Below are 20,672 nucleotides of genomic sequence, written 5' to 3'. Positions count from 1 at the left end.
AACTGCAGCGGCCACGCAGCGGCCTTTGTTGGAGACCCGAGGGTCCCCGATTACCCCAGGGTTGCAGGACCCTCCCAGCCGGGCCCGGGCATCTTCCTCGCAGAGTTCCCGGGAGCCCTGGCGGCGATCCGAGGACACCCCGCAGCCCCTCGGGCACCGCCTGGAGCGGCGGTGCCGGACGGAGCGGCGCCATTGGCGGGCGCAGGGCGAGGGGCGGGGCGGAGAGGGACAGGCGGGCGTCCCCATTGGCCGCAGCGGGCGAGGGGCGGGAGGGGCGGGAGGGGGCTCCGCACGCCCAGAACTCAGCAGGCGGTGGGCAACTGGCGCCACGGGCGCAGCGTGGGCGCCGGCGAGGGGACAGCACTGACAGCGGCCTCCGGACTGCGCCATGAGTGGACGGTGAGTGATACGTGGGCCGGAGAGTTCAGGGGCACCGAGGGAGCACTGGCGCCTCCGCCTCCGAGACCGCCCCCTGCCACCGGCGCTGGAGCCTGGGCCAGGTGGCCCTCGGCTGCGGCGTGCAGGGTCCCCTCCCCTGCCAGCCTGGGATGCCCAAGCCTTGGGCCCAGTGCTGAGTTGGGCACGGCGCCAGCTACGTCCTCCAAGGGGAGGGCACTTCAAGGGCTAGAACCTGAGCCCCACAGGTGCCGAGGCCGCAGGCTACACCTTTGCCTACGTCGTCTCTCATCTTAGCCGGTATCCTGGAAGCACTGATCTTACAGTTGCGGGGGACAGTCTCGAGGCGCCTCTGGCACAACTCTAAGGTTTCACAGGTGGAAAACCAACGCCAAGATAATAGCAGGAGGGACTCGCCTCACAATCGCTGTTCATAGAGGATTTGCCTTGTTCCCAGACCCGCGCTAAGGGCTTTAGCACAGTGTGCCCTCTACTCACAGCCCCGAGCGTTTCATTATCCCCATTTTCAGATGAAAAAAAAAACAACTGAGGCTTAAAGAGTTATGGAATTGTCTAGTTTCACTCAGATGAGTCAGTGGTGGAGTCAGGATTTGAATCAACGCTTATTGTGCGAGGTCTCATTCACGTCGCCCACGGAGCGCTCACCCCGCTGTCCCTCCTGCTCCTGAGCCTCAGTCCTGCGCTTTGAGAGACTGATGCCTCAGGGTTTTCCTTAACCTGGCACAGACCTATGGGTAGGAGGGCCTCTTCTCACACCAAAATGCGTGCCAGGCCAGGGCCAGTGCTATCCTAAAACACTGTAGGCAAGCTTAACAAACGAATTAAATAATGTCACAGCAAAGAAAGGCTGGTTCTGTCATTTGAACCCAAGCAGGTTAGACTCCAAAGCCATGCCCTCGCTTGCACTTGCAGAGGAGACCCTCACTGGTTGCTCTGTAGTTTAACTGCCCACAACACAATAAAGATTTGTTGCCCGAAGCCATGATTTGAAAAACAAACAAAAGAACTATGAATTGGTAGAACTAACAGGTACATGCATATCTGCCTGCCTCCTGCTCCCCTGTATAATTCCTAAGCTGCTGCCACCAGGATGGGAGGTGCAAGGGAGAGGGAGGGAGGAAGGATGGGGCTGAGGGAGAGGAAAGGGAAGGAGAAGGAGGGAAGGGGAAGGGAGAGAAGAGACGATGGAACATGTTAAACTTAGGTCAAAAAATTGCTGACTGGAAGTAGTAATGGGGTTTGTTTCAGCACTTTGTCAGTGTTTGTTAAGTCTATTTTCATTAGTTCTTGTCATAATTCTCTCTGTTCTGGTGGTTCAATACTTGACAGTGAAAGTGCGTTTGAGGCCACAGATTACAGTGTCAGTGTGAAAGCTGCTGGGTGGGGTCGTATTTCCACCCTGATACTTCAATGGGTGGCCTGGAGGTCATGAACAGAGTGAACGTCCAGGGTCCTCCTGGGTAGGAGTCAGCTAGACAATGACTCATGAGCAGAACTCGGGCATGTCGCAGTAAATGCAAAGTCTCAAAGGGGAGACCGTGGGGTCGACCAGAAAGCCCTCTGGACTGGGCCTCTGGAGGCCTGGGTCATGGTTTTGAGAGTAAATTCAGTCATATGTACTCATCACAGCTGTTCCTGCTCGAAGGACTGGCATCCTCTTTGAGTCCCACATTCCCATCTCCAGAGCACCACTGTTTCTCAGAGTCCTTGACTCCCATTATGACCAGGAACTAGAGCTTCTATATTAAGTGTGAGCTGCGTATGTGGCCCATCTTACATGTCTCTTCATTCACCTTCACAGCAGTCAGTGATTCAACTACTGAGGAACATGAGGTTCAGAAAGGGAAAGGGACTTGCCTAAGGTCACACAGCTAAAGAATCATAGAACAGACCTTTAAACCCAGATCCTTATAAATACTGCTTGGTTATCCTGTCACACAGTTCACTGAAGAAAATACTTTTAAAGTTAATTAGATCAAATAGTAAGTTGCTGCACTTCCCAAAGCTTCTGCGGGTTTTTTTCACTCTTGTTAAAGAGGAACTTGCAGTGTGCTCAGTCTCCTCTTCTGGGTGCCCAACTTCCTTTCCCAGGATGCACTGCTGAGGGAGAGATTGGGAACCCCGTCCTTTTGTACTGCCTGACCTTGGTGGGTGGAGCCGGGATGGCATACGCCCCATAGCCGCAGAACTTGAAAGAGCCCTGAAGACTCTCTAAACCAGCTGCCAGTGCAATCCTGCCTAAAGCAACATGGCACAGCATGCTGAAGTCGCCTGCTAAGTTGATGCTTCAATAAAACTCACACCCAGACTTCTCTCCATGATGCCCCTTGCTTGTCTTTTGCTGTGACACATTTCAGCAGTTCTTAACCTGGGGTCTGAGGATCCAGGGGCACATGAACAAGAGCTGCCTGACCCCCCTGTGCAGATTCAGTGTGTGCACGTGTGTGCATACCCACATATGCATGTACACATGTGCGTTTTTGTGGGGAGAGTGTGTTAAGCTTTCCAGAGATTCTCAAGGGCTCCATAACCCAAAAGATTCTGAGGCACACCATGTCTCACAGGAAACCCCCCAGCAGGGTTGCATGGGCACACAAGCCTAGCGTGGCGGTGGCACAAGTGGAGGTCACCATAGGGAACCCCCTGCAGGGGCACCGAGCGCCCTGAGGGACTGCACCGCTGGCCCAGGCCTCAGTGGCCATCTGAGCACCTATTTGGCCCAAAAATCATAGATGAGAGCATTCCTGTTTCCATAAATACCTCTTCTATAGGAAAGGTGAGCCCAGTTTGGGGAGGTGGCCCAGTTGCATGTGAGGGGAGCAGAAGGATTGGAAGCAGCTTTCTTGCCCCAGGCTGCTGTGCCATGAAAGTGAAAGCAAGGGCGGACACCAGAAATGTGGCACTGCCTCTGGGCTGCGGCCCTCAGGAAGCCCTGAGGGAGGCTGGCCTGCATGGGTGCAGAGAGCCGGGCTCTCCAGAGGAAGGGCAGCGGTATCAGGGAGGCCTGGGTGCCAGAATCAGCTCAGGGACACCTGTCAGTGGGAACCCAGAACTGCAGGGGTGGGGAGGATACAGTAAAGGTGAGCTGGGGTCTGTGGGGTCAGCCCAGGGACAGGCAGGGAGTGGAGGTAGCCGGTGGCTCTGTGGCCACCTCTTCTCCTGTACATTGTCATCCCAGGGCTTCCTAGCCATCAGTCCTGGGGCAGGGAGGTGTGTAGCTGAGCCAAAGACAGTGATGGAGAATTAGGAAGAAGGGTGAGGACAGCCGTTTAGAAGGGTGTGGGACCTGCAGCTGCTGAGTTGCTGCCTGCCCTCCACAATCCCAACAGCTGGCTTTCTTGGCAAAAATGTGTTGCTGAGAAGTGGCCTGTGTCCAGCCAGACCCCTTTCAGAGGCAGCTGGTACCAGCACGACATCTTTCCCAACCAAGCTCCTACCATTTGCTTGCTAACAGGTGCCAGGGAGAACCCTTTAAAGGTGCCTTATTTTCCACGCCTTCCTGCAGGCCCTGGCTGGCATTGGAAAGCTGTGACCTCTGGCTGTGGAGCAGGGAGCTCAGGCTTCCTAGGAATGCCTGGCAGTGTCGCCAGCACCTGCCTGCTCCCTGAGAACCACCTACCTCCTTCCATATAATAGTAGGAGCAGACTGGGTGGAAAGGCTCCCAGCTGTGCACCACACGCTCTGTCCTCCTTCCTTTTGCTTCTCATTTCAATTTCTTTACATATTTAATTTTAATCATGCCTAAATAAGAAAGTAAGAATCATAATTTTATAAAATGTTAGAACAGAGGTTACCAAACTCTCAGATTTCCAAGATATCCTCAGAACATTTTATTTTGGATATCGACACATTGTCCATTTTGCCAAGTAAGGACAACAATGACCATCTCTTTTTGCCCTTATTTTATGAAAGAAAGGGCATTGTAAGACTGAAAAGCAAGCAGTACATAGCCTTGAAATAAAAGGCTTTCAAATGCACTCAGTTTGGCTTCTTGAAAACTCTATTTTGTAAGCCTTCTTTTTCTCCTGTCATTGGCCAGTAGGAATCGGACTGTTGCAGTGACCTGAAATGCCACAGAGCTACCTTCTTCTGTGATAGCCAGCTCCATGACCACAAAAGAGGAAAAATGGCCCAAGCCTAGCAGTTGCAAAGGCTTCCCTGCCCTTTGTCCCAGACCAAAGGCCAGGGAGGCCTTTGTGAGGGCAGACTATGATGCTGGCTGTCTTCAGCTGCCCCTCCCAAGGGCTGGCAGGGCAGCCACTGACGTAGAAAGTGAAAACAATTCACTGCCTGTTCACTGGGGACAGGTAACCATGGCTGACACACAGCCCTGGTGCCCCTCCTCTGGGAGACAGGGAACCCTGGCTACAGCTGAGCCCTCTTGTTGGGGACAGAGCCTCCTCTAACTGGGAGATAAGCCTGGAGGCCTGAGCTGTGTGCCCTGGGGCTGGCGGGGGGAGGGAGGTGGGGGTGAGCAAGCCAGGACAAAGAAGGTTGGACTCCCAGAGCTGCAGGGCTTGGCTTGCCCAGCTGAATCTGTCACTCTGGTTTTCAGATCATGCCTGGGTGGCAGGCTGGCCCCAGCTCATCTTCTCTCCCCTCCTGCTTCAACAAAGGCAGCTTCACTGTAATCCATTTGTGTACTGGGCTTCTGCCTAACGTTTAACTTAGAGGTAAGATTGTGCTTTACGTAAAAGATTGAAAGCCATTCCATTAGAGATTCTCTAAGGCCTGTCAAATGTGCAAAGAGAATGAGTGTTTAAGGGGCAGTTTCAGGAACATGCCCCCAACTGAGCAAAATCTCCATTCACTCTCTTGCTGGGGTGTGTGTCTTCTCTCTCTCCCTTGAAGCTCTCTCATTCATGTGATCTCTAGGACACCCCTTAGGTACATATGCAACTCAATTTTGAGCTCAACAAGACACTGGGATTATCAGAATGATAATCCCAACCTGCATTCTGGTAAAGGAGGCACAAATACACAGTGTTCAGGTTTGGAGTGCAATTCTGTGTGTGAGACCCAGAGCTCAGGATGGAGCTTGAGGAGATAGAGATGTTGCCTACTTGGGGTGAAGGGATGGGACATGTGAGACCACATGACTTGCTTAGGGCCACAAGATGATGAGTGCCAGAGATCACAGAAATATGTGTTTCTCTCAAAGAAGAGGCCGAGGTCCCCACCTCCTAAGGCTGGAGACCCATCAAGGCAAGTTGGAAAAGTCCTCCTTTGCTAAAGTGGGGCCTTCATTGCCTCCCCCCAGCCTTGCTTACCTCCCACCCTCACCTTAGGTGGCGTACTCCATTCTCTGTCCCTCCAAGCTAAGCTGTTCACCCTTTGCCTCACCTTCCCCTTTCTCTTTTCACTTTGCCATCTGCAATCTAGGAAGAACCCGCCTTCTGTTTCTTCCTGATTCCCTACTCTGTGCAGCCTCCCCTACTTATGCCACCCAACTCCAGCTGGAAATGCTCAGCACCTTAATTACATCCTTTGAATGAGCAGGCTCTCAGGGGTAAAACACTCCTGAATGCCAGCGTGGGGAAGATCTCAGGTGTTACTCAGCACAGGGCTTTGCCAATGGTATCATCTGGAGTCCTGGGCAAGAACCTGGGTGGGGCTCCCCACTACCCACCTCACTGTCAACCAAAGCAGCCCCCTTTCATCTGATTGGTATAAATGTTCCATTTGAATAGAGTTCTACAGTTAAGAAAATTTCTAACCCATCAAAGGTTCAATATTCCTATTGTAAGATGGGAAAATTAAGGCTCAGAGAGGAAAAGGCGTGCAGCCGACATCACATGAGCCTTTTGCAGCTCCTAGTCCAGAGCTCTGTAGGAAGCATCTTCTGTTAATTATTAATCGCTGCTTGACTTATATAGAAGTCCACTTATAAATGCTCCTATTACGTAGAGCAAAATGCATATGCCCCACATGCTATGGGAGAATGAAAGTATTGTAAACTGAGTCATGTCATTCATCAGAAGTCACAAACTGGAGCCCCACTAAGGGCATCTGTCTTGCAAGTGTGTTTTGCCTGACTATATTTTATTTTTACCTATGTGTGTGTATGTGTGTGTATATACATTCTACCTATATGTATGTATATATGTATGATGTGTGTGTGCATGTGTGTGTGTGTGAATTATTTACTGCATTACTGAGGATAGTGTAAATTATGCTGCAATAACAAATCCCTGAAACACCAGGGACTTATCACAGCAGAAGTTGATTTCTCTTTCCTAGTCTATACCCACTGTGGGTTGACAGAGGATTCTGGTCCACAGAGACATTCAGGGACCCAGGCTGACCATCAAAAAGCTGCACCAATTGGGACATGTGACTTTCAGGGTCACCATGGCAGGGGACAGGGGAGCTGCAAGGTTGCAGTGGCTCAAATGAGCTGGCCTGAGAGTGACACACAATACCCATTTGCAGAGTTAGTCACATGGCCCCAGAGCTGCATGGGGCTGGAGAAAGTGAGCCATCATATGTCTGTTCCAGGGCAACCAGTGTCTGCCAGTCACCCAACTTTAAATAGTGAAATACAGCCCATAAAAATCCAGGTCTGGCTTCTCATGAAACAGCAGAGGAGCTGCCCCTCTAGAGAAGGCAAGTGTCCCCCAACTCCCCATGGACTCCACTGACCAGTGTCTCTGAGTTGAGGCACCTCCCTGGGCCCTGGAGGCTTAAGGGATTTATTCCAGCTGTATATGCACAACTCTGGGAAAGTTGATTTTTGGGGACCTGAAGCTTCTTGTATTTATCCAATAATTAAACAGCCATTGATGGACCTTCTTCAACGTGCCAGGCTTGTGTTCACTGCTGGAAACAAGAGGGGAGGCAGAAAAGCAGTGTCTCTGGTCCCTGCCACACCACACTCCTCCCAAGGAGTCCAAACAAGATGCCTGCAGAGCCCAGCACAGAGGGGAGGTTGGAGCAGGAGCAGGGCAGGAGGGCACTGCTCTGCGTAGGAACTCCTGGAGAAGCTAACACCAGAGGACAAGACAAGGAGGGGGCTGTGTTCTGAGCACAGAATAACACCTTAAAAGCCCAAAGAGAAGAAAAGGCCCAGAGCCCATTAGGGGAGCTATGAGCAGCTCAGGAAGGCTGGAGCTCAGAGCAGGAAGTGGGGAGGAGTGAGAGAGAAACTGGGTACAGAGGCAGGCAAGAGAAAAACCACCTCCTGATAGTCTGGGTACACGCAGCTCTTCCTATAATGAGGCTGCTAAAGCAAGACATCCTTGTGCCATGCGCCCACAAAATCAGTGCTGAGTGGAAATCCCAGGCATAAGACTTGCCCTGGGCTGGAACTAGCTTCTCTGTCAGAAATGTTTGAGGAACTACCCTGAGGGGGAGCCTGGCAGATCACTTTTTCCACAGGAGAGGTGAGGTGCTGAGGAACTGAAACCCTATTTTGAAATAGTCCGAGAAAAATGCAGCAGGAGGTCCTCACACCAGGCCCCATGGTGGCCCGCCATGTACCCCATAGAGGCAGGCCTTGTGGTTGCTACAGTGGGGGGCTTGCCCTGCAAGGGGTGGGTGGGGAGGCTGAGGCCTCTCCAGGCCGAGATTTGCCTCACTCTAGACCAAGGCAGACGGGAGGTATTTGTAGGATGATTCTGAGGTCACTGGGAAGCCCACCTCATTCAGTCCCCCTTTTCCAACCCAGCCATGCCTCCCCTGCCTCCAGAATCAAGCATTCATGCCAACACAGAGACAGGCTTATCTTGTCTTTGTAGAGTCGAGCAAGCAGGGAGAGGGCTGGACTAGTCAGAGCCCATGCCCAAGTGGACAGCACTCTGCAGTGACAGGTTCCACTCCAGGGATATTAATAGGACAGCAGTTGGGCCCTCACAGGTCGGGAAGATGGGACTGAGCCCGGTTTGTGTGAACAGATGTTGGGGTTTTGTGAAGAAACCAACCTTGGTGGTATAAAGGACACGCTCTGTACCCTGTCTGTGCCACCTCCCAGGGTAACGTCACCCCTCAGATTCCTGGCTACAACTTAGGAGAAGGGAGGTAGAGGCAAGGTCAAGATTGTGTGTGAAGTTATGGCTCACTGTCCGATGCACAAAGGGCCTTGATAAGAAAGACTTCTCTGCGGGAGGAATGTGGAGAGAGTCAGAAGTAGGAATCTGTGCGAAAGATACCACAAGATAGAGAAAGCTCTAGTGGATTTACTCTCCATGAAAGAAACCCAGGGAGTACTCCACAAACCTTTCCAGGTTGGAAAGAGATATAGACAATTTCCTGTGTGAATCCACTAACAATCCCATAGGGCAAGAGATGAACCCATTGCATAGATGAGAAAAGGAAGGTTGGGGTGTCCAATGAACGCAAAAAGAGTCTGGAGGTTTTGCTAGAATAAAAAGGATAAATAATTATTCAAAGGTCTTGGATTTTGCAAACTGGAAACACAGCTAGGCAAAAACCCAGAAGTGTTCCAAAGAAGAAAGAAAAGTTAAAAGTTCTTATAGCAAACAGTACATTCTTGAGAATTATTATTCCTGCATTCTTAGCACCAGGATTGCTCCAGGGTGGTCATCAGTCAGGTGACAGAAAGGCAACATGATGGGTGCCAGGTGGTCCGGGAGATGGGTGCCAAGGAAGTCTGCTAACTCCCCAGTGGTTTGAAAAATGGCTGTCAGATGGATGAGTCCTTCAGGGGGAATCGGAGGGCTACCTGGAAGTCTAGATGTAGATCCAGGCACTGACACAGAACTGGAGGGTTCAAAAACGTTTAAGTTCCCAGGCCAGTAAGAACAAGAAGGGAGTCTCTCCTCATGCCTCAACCTTCATAATATCAATCATTTTACCAGTTCTGTTAAAGCGACTCTATGTTTCATGTTCCCAGTCTTCACTCTTTCCTCAGGAGGTTTAAGTCACTGTCCAAGGTTAATATAGAGAAAGGCTTAAGAGGACAGAGTCTGGAGCCTAAGTGCTTGTGTTCAAACAGTGGCTTTGCTACTTATTCGCTGGGAATCTTGGGCAAAGTACTTAACTTCTGTCCCTGTTTTCTCAGTCATAAAATGGGAGTAGGATGGTACTTACCTCATAATGTTATTGTAAGAAGTAAAGGAAATACAGTAAGTCCTCACTTACTGTCAAAAGGTTCTGACTTGAAGTGAAACGACATATAATGAAACCAATGTTACCGCAGGCTAATCATATAAGCAAGAGTTAAGTTCCTACAGGCTCGCATCAACATTGTAACAATACAACATTGAACATTGAACTAAAGGCCTTATCGGAAGACCTGCTGTAATTCACAGAAAATGCTCAACAGAGTCTGTGGCACGTAGTGAACATGATACAATTAACCCATCACTAGGGGAGCTGGCCCAGGTGGGCTGACTCCAGGGGCAGAGATGGGGCCACCCAGCCTGGGCTCAGTAGGAATGGAGGAGATAGGCCCAGGCTGCTTTGGAGTTTTGGAGGAGTAATCGAGGCAGAAACCATTATTCAGGGTGTCTGAGTAGAGGGGAAATAGCACGTGTTCTGAAACATTTAGGAGATTAATCCTGATTCCTAGGGATTATAGAGAAGTTTGGGGAGGAAGGCTGATAGGGTTGGAAATGGCTGACAACTCAGCAGTTCTGACATTGCGCCTCCAGGGGGCGCTTGGCAGACAAGTGTGGGTGTGGGTGCCCATTAAGTTCTCTGGGCCTGACCGGTCAGCTGTGGCGGCCCTGTTCCCCCAAGTAGGAGTGGGGTGGGGGGCTGGGGACTAGAGGGTTGAGAGGGTCGGGAGGTGAGAGGTGAGGCCAGGCTGCCCGCCTCCACACCGGGTCTCTGGGCACTGCATTGGGCAGTGCTCCTCCTGCTCACCTGTCTGTGTGCCCTTCCTGGTCTTTCCCACAGGTAACTTCAGAGCCTGCAGACAAGAGAAAATGAAGGAAGATTGTCCACCCAGTTCTCACGTGCCCATCAGTGACAGCAAGTCCATTCTGAAGTAAGCCTTTGTGTGCAGGGAGGGGCTTCATGCCTGCCCTCTCCTTGTGACCACTCCCCCTCCTCCATGGGCAGCCTTTAGGTGGACAGATTCTCAGCACTTGTAATAGATATGAGGTGTGTCTGCCCCGTGGATAGTGATGGGGGCCCTTTTTTTTGAAGCCTGTCTCTTTGAAGATCAAGGATCTTTTCAGGGTGTGGGTTTCACCTCTGCCTTCTCCCACCCACAAAAGCATGACAGTGCCCTCTGTGACTCTGAAGAGATGGGATTTGATTGATTTAAAAACTAGAGCAATGCTAACACTCTTATTGTATTAAACAGTTGGGGGAGACCCTCAAAACTTGTTTTGAGTTTTTACTGAAAAGGTATATTTTATTGACATGATTTTTAACTTTTGCTTATTTTTATTTTGATTACTCTCTGTCTCATCATTAAAAAATGTTTAAGATACTTTTGCTAACTTATTTCTGAATTAAAGAAAAGTATAGTTGTCATTTTATCTTGCTTTCTAAGTCCTGAGTCTAAATATTTTCTAAATTTGGGCAACTGCTATCTGTCACTCCAGCCTCCTTGAGAGGGACTAGCTTTTGCTGAGGACCTGCCCCCTGGAGTCCTCCTCTCAGAGACTCTGAGAAAACAGGCAGCATTCCATGGTATCATTTCACAATACTATCCGTACCATCATTTCTTATTTAAATTTTAGAATAAGCACAATATTAAATATTATTTGGGGAAAAGTCATAATCACCATAACATGATTCATTTCATGTATATATAGCCTAATAATTTTATGTTCAGCATTTACACGCTTAGAAGCACAGTGAGTGTGCAACATTTGTTAATGCCATGAACGTGTGGATCACTTCCCTGTCAGGTGCCCACATCCCGACGTCACACATGGCGTCACAGCAGAGCACCAGAGCTGGTTTTGCTCATCCGGTTTGGGGTTATTCCAGTGCGGGCGAAGGTGCTGCCTGAACAGTTTCCAGAGCCCCACTATCCAGGAGGGGAGCCACCAGCAAGTGTGACCACCGAGCACGTGACCTGTGGCTGGAGAGGTGCAGTTAATGTCAAAGGGCTCCAGGTGGCAAACACTTCTTACAAAATAAAATGAACCAGATCTCATTAATATTTTTACATAGATCACATATTGACATGACAGTATTTTAGATATATTGGGTTCAATAAAATGTGTTATTAAAACTAATTTCACCTGTTTTATTTTCCCTTGTATTGTGGCTACTAAAGGATTTTAAATGACTTTTGTGGCTCCCATTTCATGTTATTAGACGTGCAGCCCTGCAGAGCCCAGCTTGGGTGCAGGGAGCTGTCCTCATCTTCTCTCTGCCACACACCAGCCAAGGCACAGTGTGGCTTTCCCTGTATTCCAGGTAGAAAACAGGGCACAGTGGCCTTCCTAGGGCCTAGGATCTCATTCTCACTGCTGTCATCTTCATCCCTTGATCATACCTCCAGGAAGTCAAGGATGGGGAAGGGGCACCCTCATGGTGTCTCCACAGCAGCCACATCAGGTCTTTGTAGGAAGTAATATGGGGAAAAAGCAGGAGTCTTTACGATGCCAGTAATCCAAGCCCAGGAGATTTATCTGAGGAAGTGACTTATATGTACAGCACAGGGAGACTAGCACAGGGAGACTATCAAGAATTCCTATCTGCAATAGTGAAAGTGTGCAGACACCCTAGAGGCACAGTGATGTGGCCCATCTGTGAGTTTTGCTTCCCTCTCAGCCCCACCCCTACGTCTTCCAGGAGGGCTGATATGTGAAATCCTCTAAAAGATTGAAGGGCGTGTGTCCAGTGCAGGCTGGTCTCTTAACCGATTCTGTGTGGCCAGCAAGACGTGTACTATTACGCCTATTCTATAAACGAGGAAACCGAGGCCAGTGAAGATAAATGCCTTGTCCAAGGCCTGGCCACACTCCAAGAGTATGTATGCATCTCTCCCCATAGGTCGGAGCTGATAAGCCTGCTGAAAACCTACAACTGCTACCATGAGGGCAGAAGCTTTCAGCTGAGACACCGAGAGGTAAGGCCTGTTTCTCTTCTTTATTCATAGAGTCATCATTTATCCTGGTTTGCAGAAGACAGTCCTGGTTGATATCTTTTAATTCCAGGATAATTAAGACCATCCCCTTCACTCTCAGAAGTGTCCCCATTCGGATAATGAATTGTAAGGTCACCCATCTTCTGAGTTGGGGACCAGATGACCAGCAACCAGGATCTCTCCTTTGAGGGTCCCTATAAGAGATACAGAGACTCAGAACATCCTTATGAGAGTTCAGAGCAGGTGGAAATCACCTTGCAGCCTTCTCCTTTCAGCTGGGACTTAGTCTAGGTGGGACACTGGGGGACACTGGAGTTTGAAATCTTGAGAGCACCCATCCCACAGCAGAGATAAGAAGCTCAGCACAGGTTCTGGCTTGCACAATTTCACAGGCCAATCGAGGAGTGAAAGGAAAGACTCTGCTCGTCAATCAGAATAAACATCAGAGGAAAGCCTTGAAATGGAGGAGTGCTCCCCAAAAGATGCTCACAGGGCCCAGTGGCCCCAGTGGGAGAGACAGGGTTGGCGCGGGGAGGGGGGGACATGGGCGAGCGCGATCCCATCTGCAGGGAAGTCAGATCAACCTCACTGCTGCTATGCAGGACTGTGGGCTGGGCTGGCATAGTCAGACGCTTCCTGGTATCCCAAAGGAAGCTGCATACCTGCAATTTCATGTGGAATTTGCCAAACCTCCAAACCCCAGTTGGGCTAAACATCTGTAGGCCAAACATAGCCTGTGACACCGGCTAGACTTCAGGGAGTGACCAGCGGGCCCAGGCTAGGGCAGCTGCTCACTGGGAAGATCAAGTAGACGTTTGGTCTTCCACCATCCAGAACCTTCAGACCTTTCACATGGGAACCCAGCTCAGACTACTGGCCCCCACCTCGATCTGACTCAATTTATTTGTAAAGCCTGCTGGGGAGTCTTATTGTGGTAAGGTTTTATTTGGGGGGTTTCTGAGGTTGAGATCAGGTTGGCTCCTGGACTTTCTCTGGCTGGTCCGTGTCCGATGAGAGCCAGCAGCCTCTGGGTTTCCCTTCTTTTGTTGAACAAGAGAATGGGCAGTTCAAGTCCCCATTGACCCACAGACCCCTCATCCAGGTGGAGGCCACACTGTTCACTAATCCTTGCTTCCTTTAGTTATGCCAACATCCTTCTGTAGTTCCCAGACCAGACAGTGAGCCTCAGTGTCTGGGAAGCCCTGGGCACCTGGGGGGTCACCTACCAGTGGCACAAAGGAGGGCCAGCTGGAACCCACCTGCCAGACTACACTGGTCAGCCACCTGAGACACACATATCTCCAGGCCAAGCCATTGTCATGTTCAGGAGCCTGGACAGAGGGAAGCTGCTGGCTCCTGGTCCAGGTACTGCTGCGCTGCCTGTGATGGCCTGAGTAACAGGAACCTCAAGCATCCCCTCCCCTCCACCTGCCCCCCCTGCACAAAGCCCAGGGCCACCCCTGACCACTGTCCCCACCTCCTCTGTTCATCCACGTGCTTCTGGGCTCACACTCTTCCCTCCTTAGAGCAGCCACTCTGACACCTAGCCCCACCTGACCTGCCTCCTTACTGCTGTGGCAGGACTCTAATCCCAGCAGCCTGCTACCTCTGCTTTCACTGTCTCTCTTCTTACTTTAATGGAAGCCTCCAGAGGTGGGCCCAAGTGCCTGTCTGGTTCTGCGTGCCCAGGCAGTGTAGTCCTGGGCATAGGAGATGGATGAGTAGCCAGCAGGCCTGGGGTGATCGGGCTGAATCCTGAACTCCAGGGTGCTAAGTGAGGATGGGCTCACTTCAGTTCTTGTGCTGCAGGCATAGGGTGAGGTCCTCTGGTTGCGCCCTGTTCCTCCGTTCTGGGCCATTCAGGGATTGCTCTGAGACCATGGTGGCTCTTTACATGCGGTCCCCACACCCACAGCTTCAGTCTCCTGGGAGCTGGTTAGAGCTGCAGGTCTCATCACCCTCCTTCCCCCAGGCCTGCCCAATCAGATTCTCCTCACCCTCCATCTGTGTTTGAGCCAGGCCTCCAGGGGATCCTCACAAAGGCCAACTTTGAGAACCACTGGCCTAAGAGCTTGGCCTTGGCACTTGGGATTCCGCACAACAACCGCTTCCGCAGGAGCAGCTGCAAGGGAAGCAGCTGTGCCTTGTGTTTGTGTGTGATGGGACAGTCCACATGGAGAAGTGGGGGACCTCACCATGGGGAAGAGGTGTTCCTGACAGCCTTCAGTGATAGGAAGTGAATCCCACAAGCAGGAATTTTCATGTTCCCAACCCTGGAAAAGGGGTGAGGGTCTGATGATCTCCCTGGAGCCAGAAAGTACCTTTCAGGAACCTTCTGCAGCCTTAACAGCCAAGGGGTGCCAGCCTGAGAGAGTGTGCGTATTTGGGAGGTGACAGGCACCAAAAAGTTAGGCTGCAGGCATGGGAGGCATGGAGTTCTGACACTGAAATGCATGACTGGTTCCTGGGACAAGTCCCTCCAACCCCACCCACCACCCAGCATCCCGGCCTCTGCAGTTTCTCAGAATGCAGACCTGAGGCCTCCTGACTTTGGGGAACCCTCTGTTCTAGGTCCTCGCTGCAGGGCCGCCCCAGGCAGGCCTCTCCTGGGCACTGCAGGGCCGGAGGGCAGGGCAGACGGGCTCTAGGCACTTTGCCTCTGCTTTACTTGTTGTAATACCGAATAAGAGTTTTGCAACACAGGAGCCACCATTTTCCCGACAAAGAGATTGAGGCTGACAGAGTTTAAGCCTCTCAAGCAAGCTGACACTGCACTAAGTAAAAGGTGCTGGTGTGGCTTCGAGGCCTGAGCACAGACATTTATGAGACAACAGCATCACTAGCGTTCAGCAGGCACACAAGCTACGGTGCCCTCAGGCTGCCGAGGGGCTCAGCACCAGGTGTGCCCTCAGCCATGTGGGGCCCTGGAAGAGACCCTCCATGTTGTCACTGGGCCTCCCCTGGAGCAACTGCGGCCTGACTACTACAGTCTGGGGCTACTGTAGTGGTCAGACTACCAGAGTCTGACTACTACAGTCTCCTCCACTGTCTCATCCAGGGTCCATAGAAATTGGAGAGATGGAGTGTGTCAGTGGGCAGGGGCCACGCCTGGGGCAAGTGCTTCCCTGTGAACTTTCCCTCAGCTTCCAAAGGGCTAGGTGCAAGGCAGTCCCCACTCCGGAGGCCAAGGCGTAGCTTCCTCTATTGTTAGCCTTGCCTTTGGGATAATTTTTCTTGTATTGTATTTTCATTGTATTACAATGAAAAGTGAGCAACTGGGAGCAATCTGTACCTCTTAAGATCACAAAGTGTTTTAACCAGACTGGTAGGTGTCTTGAGAGAAAAATGAACCACTCGGAAACATCAGTGGGTAAATACATCACTAATTACTAATTGTGTGAGCAAGAGGCAGTAGGACCCTGTGTCCTCTGTGTGCATTGTGGCGCCTCCAGGAGCCGGCCTCCCACCCACCCAGCCTTGTGCTCAGCTCCCAGTGGGCTCGGAGCTCCCCCTGGTGGCCATTACTAGGCACTGCACCAAGTCCCCGGCCCCCTGCACAAGAAAGGTAATGATGGGCAGTTGACAGACCCCTGGCCCCTGGGCGAGTGCTCATCCAGTGGACATGTTCCCTGGGAGCCCCAAGTCTTCGCAGCCTGCCCCCACCTCCCGGTGGGGCATTGTGTCCTTCCCTATCCAGCGGTGGGTGGGAGGAGAGTGAGAGTGCTGTACAGACCTTCCCCAGACCCCGAGGATTTTCTTCCCAGAGGCTGTTCTGTCCTGTAGGAGCTTGTGACACTGCCAGAAGCCCCTACCCCAGCGCTTCAATTCTTTTGGCACCTTCTAAAGGTGCCATTTACTTCTTTCACACTGAGAGCTATTAATAGAGGAGCCCTGAGCCCTGGGGTCCCCTCACTCCTGTGTGACCTCCCCAAATACAGCAGTGTGGTTCCTGAGCTTGGGGCGTTTGGGCCAAGTCATCCTCGTTCCCTCTGTTTGACCTGGTTTCACACTGCTTGGCAGAAGGGGCTGCAGTGCGGCTGGGCCCAGTGAGCCTGCCTTCCGCTCCCCAGCCAGGCACCCACTAAGGTAGGTCAGCCCTCCCCTCCTCCTCAGGCTCTGACTGAAGGCTCTGGCTGAAGGCTGCACGTTTTTGCTGGAGAAGGTCGGGCCGACAGGTTTGAGCTGACCAGAGACACTTCCCAGGTTGTGACCGATGATGCAATGCTTATAACTCCATCTTCATTTGTCCAGTTTCCCCAACTCCTGTGAGGTATGAAGGACGGATGTTGGTGGCCCCATTTTACAAACAAGGAAACAGTAAATTTCTTGTCTGCAACCTTTTCTCCTAAGTGTGTGGTTTACATTCTGCCTCCCTACAAACACATATAAAAGAATACAGTTAACATTTTTAAAGTCCAAAGCAATTTAAAAATAGCTTTAAAAAAGAAAGGAAGGAAAGGGGAAAAAATTAAAAGGAAAAGAAAGGAAAAAAACACACATAGTTGGTAGTCCGCAGAGCAAGGAAATGGAGGAAGCTGAGAGCTTGGCTGCGGTCCCAGCTCTGTCCTCCTCTCCTCTCTGTCCCCTCCACTCTGACCAGGGTCAGCCAGCTCTGGCCCAGCCCCAGAGAACTGTGTGACAGGTTCTCAGGCCTGATTCTTTTGAGTTCTCTCACGCTTTGCCTGTCTCTCTGAGGAGGGAAATCCTCCCTCTCCCCTAACGCTCACCCTCACCTCCTTGCTTGCCTCCAGGAACTGGGCTTTGCCAGTCTCTGGGGGACCCAGGACTGGCTGGGCCTTAGGATATATGGAGTGAGCCCTTGGCCCCTGGACTTGCCTGAGAACAGGGTGGCTAGACAACACCCTGCACTTCACCCCACAGTTGAGGTCCCCTGGGTGGAGGCAGGTCAGGATGGGTACAGGTGGGGACAGGGCCACCTGGTCCAGTCATTTGGCACCCTGCAGACTGAGCTGGTACAGGTTCTTTCTTGGCCCTTAGCCTGGGGGAAACTCACCTAATGAAACAAAAGGACTTGTGAGCTAGAGCCACTGAAGTATCCCCCAGTGACTCAGTGACAGGCCCCCCTGAAACACAGTGGGGGTGTTTGCTGAGATCCCATGTTTTCCCTTGGGCCTCATGAAACATGAGGGCCAAGGAGCTGACTTGGGAGTGTCCAGGGCCTCACTCTGAAACTACCGGGGGGCTGAGACCTCGCTTCTCCTCTCCCTCCAACCTTGTTTCCCCACATAGAAAACAGCTACTCCACGTATGGGCTTGTAACATGTGCCCCACCATGGGTGGGGAACATTTATTTATCCCAATAGGTTAGGAGGCAGGTCCCATTAATAATCCCCATTTTACCCATCAAAACCAAGAAACAGAGACATGAAATAACTTGCCCTACGCGGCCAGTAAGAAGCAATGCACATGGGATCAGTCACACCACATCATGTCAGATAGGTTGTTCTCACTGTTAGAGCTGGGGTCTCACTCAGAATTTTCAAAGCAGGCAGCCCCTGCGGAAAGGCGTTTCCCTCCCAGAGACCTGCCAGGGGCAGTGCCCTTCTCAGGAGAGAGAGAGTGGGGAGACCGCTTGCTCCACACAGAAGCCATGGTTAGGGAGGGGTCAGAGCTCATGGATCACCGGGAGGTGCGTGTAGAGAGTTCTGAGGATGCTGCTGGGGCGTGAGCTGGGTGGGGAGGCTGCGGCCTGGTTGTGTTGCCCGGAAGCCCAGGAACCCTGGTGCCAGGCCTTTGATGGTCTTGCCAGAGAGTGCCCCGGTACCCTGGCATCACAGAGCCTCCTTCTGGAGCCACACTGGGCCTTGCTGCTGTCCATCTGTCTGTGTGGACCCCAGGGGTCAGCACAGGAGCCAGTCCTCCTTGGCGGGTCCCTCCAACTTAGCTGCTTTTCCTGAGACTGCCCAAAGAGCCAGTCCAGGGGATCAGCATTGCCAGCCCCAGGCAGTGTGGGCTGCTGGCTGCGGAAGCAGGTGCTGATGTCCTGTAGGGACCTGGTGGGGCAGCTCTTCTCCTGTGCCCGGAATGGCCAGTGGGGTCTGCTGAGTCGGGCCCTGACTGCAGATTCGTCCAGCACTGAGGTGGGCTGTGCCAGCTGACGAATGGACCTCATGTAGTCATCCAGGCTGAGGGAGGCCGGGGGTTCCTGCCCAGGCCCCCCAGGCAGTATCTCCTCCAAGCTCTCCCGGATGGTGGGCAGGTGGGCCACAGAAAGCAGAAGCCGGGACCTCATGGCTGCTGGCGCCAGGGAAGCAGCGACCTGTTGGTTGACAGAGAATTGGGGGTGAGAATTGGGGGTCTGCCATGCCTCCCTGACATCCGTCCTGTGCCCCCCTACCCCGCTTCAGCTGAGGCTGCCTGTATGAATCGTGTGCCTGACAACAGTTTGAAGTCTGCGGATCTAAGACTAGGCTCAAACTCCTGGGCGCCTCCCTCCTGCTGACATTATGTAACACAGTCATTACTGTTGTTTAAGAACCTGTACAAATAAGAGAACCCAGCCTAATGGACTGGAGTCAGAGGAAACCTGGGTTTAAAACCAGGCGCTGCCACTTCCTTACCTGGGAAACTTTGTCAAGGTCATCTCTCCAAGTCTCCACTTACCCATAAAACAGGGGTGTAAATACCTGCCTCACGGGGATGTTGTGAGAAATCCCTTTATGATATAAAGCCCTCAACAGATATTATTACTGCCGTTGACTGTACTCGGTGCCTAGTAACCAGCAGTGAGCCTGTGCACATCCCAGGCTGAGAACTGCCCTGCCGATACACAAAGCCTTTTTATTTTATCTCAAACCAGACAGCAGTTGCTTCCTCTTACCTGTAGCTGAGGGGACCTGGGAGTAGCAGGGATGCTTGATGAGCAAGGACAGCCGCGGGAAGCCCCAGGAAGCTTGGGACAAGGGAATAGGGGTCCAGCGGCTGGGAGAAGGAGCAGAACGCTCCCTGAGCCGTCTGGTGAACCTGTGGCCCGGGAGCTGCTTTTATACTTTTCCACCAGCCATCAATTACTGTCACGAGGGCCCAAAATAGCAACACTCAGGAAGGCTCCCAGAGGAAAACAGCTTGGCAGGCGGGGCTTGGAGTAGCTACCAGCCTGCAGCAAGTGTTTGTGCCTGTGGGAGGCACTGGAAATGTTTACTCTGCAGGGTGGGGTGGGGACAGCTCAACTGCTGGTCACCTCAGGCCCAGGCCACTGGGGCGGGGAGGGGCAGGGGTTTCCACAGGGCTCTCCCCAGCAGCCTAGGTCTGCTACCACCGCCTAGAGGCATTCCCCACTGCACATGCACCAACCCTGCAAGCCCAAGACACTCGGCCTCGTGCTGGATCCAGCAGAGCCCTGGGCCTTCACTCCAAGGAGGCCTTGCCAGAGGTGGCAGTGCAGGGCTCAGCTGGAGGCTTCTGAAGTCGGGCTCCTTCGGCTGCCCCAGGGTGAGACCTGCCCATCTTGGTCTGGGACCAAGGGCAGTGCACATGTGATGCTTTCAAAGGAGATCTTGTTTGCTTCCTTGTTCCCAGATATCTAGTTAGTGTTCCCATATACCAGTAACTAGAGAGCCCAGCAGTGAACAAAATACTGCATCCTACAGCTCTCCTTTTGGTGATGGGGACAATCAGTGCTCAGTGGATAGGTGCTGTGGGGACAAAACCCCAAAAAACAGTTTCCAGGCTCTCGGCCTCACATAGAAAGGTGCTGGCTCGGGTAGTAAATGGCCATCAACTGTGATCAGATGCCAGCAGCTGTGGCTAGTTGGCCGTCAGCTGTAACCCGTAGGCCATTGGCCACTAATATAACGGCTGTGGCTATGCTAGCAGGAAAGGAATGGGGGCTAGCAAGAAGATGGTGGCTGGCGAGCGCGGACTGCTGTTAGGCAGATTATGTAGATCCTGCTTCCTGTGTTTCCAGCCCAGCCGCCAGCGAGAATATATTGGTTTGACTCCCCTATCTATGGCTCCATGGGTGTTCCTTTTTGGCCTTACCGTGTCCTGCGTTATTGGGCGGGGAGTGGGAGCTGAGACCCTGCACGACAAATGGCGCAGCGAGCAGGGTTCCCCGCACGACACATGGCGTAGTCGGCAGGATACGGTGCTGGCCAAAGCTTTCCGAAGGGCAGTGGAGCAGTTTGTGCGTATGAAAGCTCAGTCTGAGGAAGACCAGGAGGAGCAGTTGCCGGAGAGCTCGATCCCCGTGGAGGGGTGGAAAGATGTGGATGGTTCCCC

General features: G+C 52.2%; 2 protein-coding genes across 3 annotated transcripts in view; one reads left to right on the top strand and one right to left on the bottom strand.

Annotated features, from left to right (window-relative positions):
- Window positions 1-269: 269 nt before the first annotated feature.
- Window positions 270-20,672, top strand: part of RASSF4 (Ras association domain family member 4) — a 45,094-nt gene continuing 24,691 nt past the window's right edge. Inside the window, exons 1-4 of one of the 2 annotated variants that reach the window (XM_081074695.1) lie at window positions 315-399; window positions 4,974-5,091; window positions 10,277-10,367; window positions 12,338-12,413. In XM_081074695.1, the coding sequence (XP_080930821.1) occupies window positions 10,306-10,367; window positions 12,338-12,413 (138 nt within the window). In that variant the 5' untranslated portion in view covers window positions 315-399; window positions 4,974-5,091; window positions 10,277-10,305. Of the gene's footprint in view, window positions 400-4,973; window positions 5,092-10,276; window positions 10,368-12,337; window positions 12,414-20,672 lie in introns of both variants that reach the window. The other variant, XM_081074694.1, reaches the window with a different exon arrangement.
- On the bottom strand, window positions 17,708-19,392 carry DEPP1 (DEPP autophagy regulator 1). Its single transcript, XM_081074071.1, has 2 exons — window positions 19,273-19,392; window positions 17,708-18,711 (listed from the first exon to the last, which is right to left on the bottom strand). Exon 2 carries the CDS (start codon window positions 18,682-18,684, stop codon window positions 18,058-18,060), a length of 627 nt encoding a protein of 208 aa, XP_080930197.1. The 5' UTR covers window positions 18,685-18,711; window positions 19,273-19,392; the 3' UTR covers window positions 17,708-18,057.

Source organism: Rhinolophus hipposideros, assembly GCF_964194185.1.
Source record: "Rhinolophus hipposideros genome assembly, chromosome: 15".
Taxonomy (NCBI): Eukaryota; Metazoa; Chordata; class Mammalia; order Chiroptera; family Rhinolophidae; genus Rhinolophus; species Rhinolophus hipposideros.
Note: the sequence above shows the minus strand (reverse complement) of the source record. Positions and strands in the feature narration are given on the sequence as shown.

Coding starts and splice junctions, on each gene's coding strand:
- DEPP1 (XM_081074071.1), bottom strand. CDS start 18,684: ATGAGGTCCCGGCTTCTGCTTTCTGTGGCCCACCTGCCCACCATCCGG.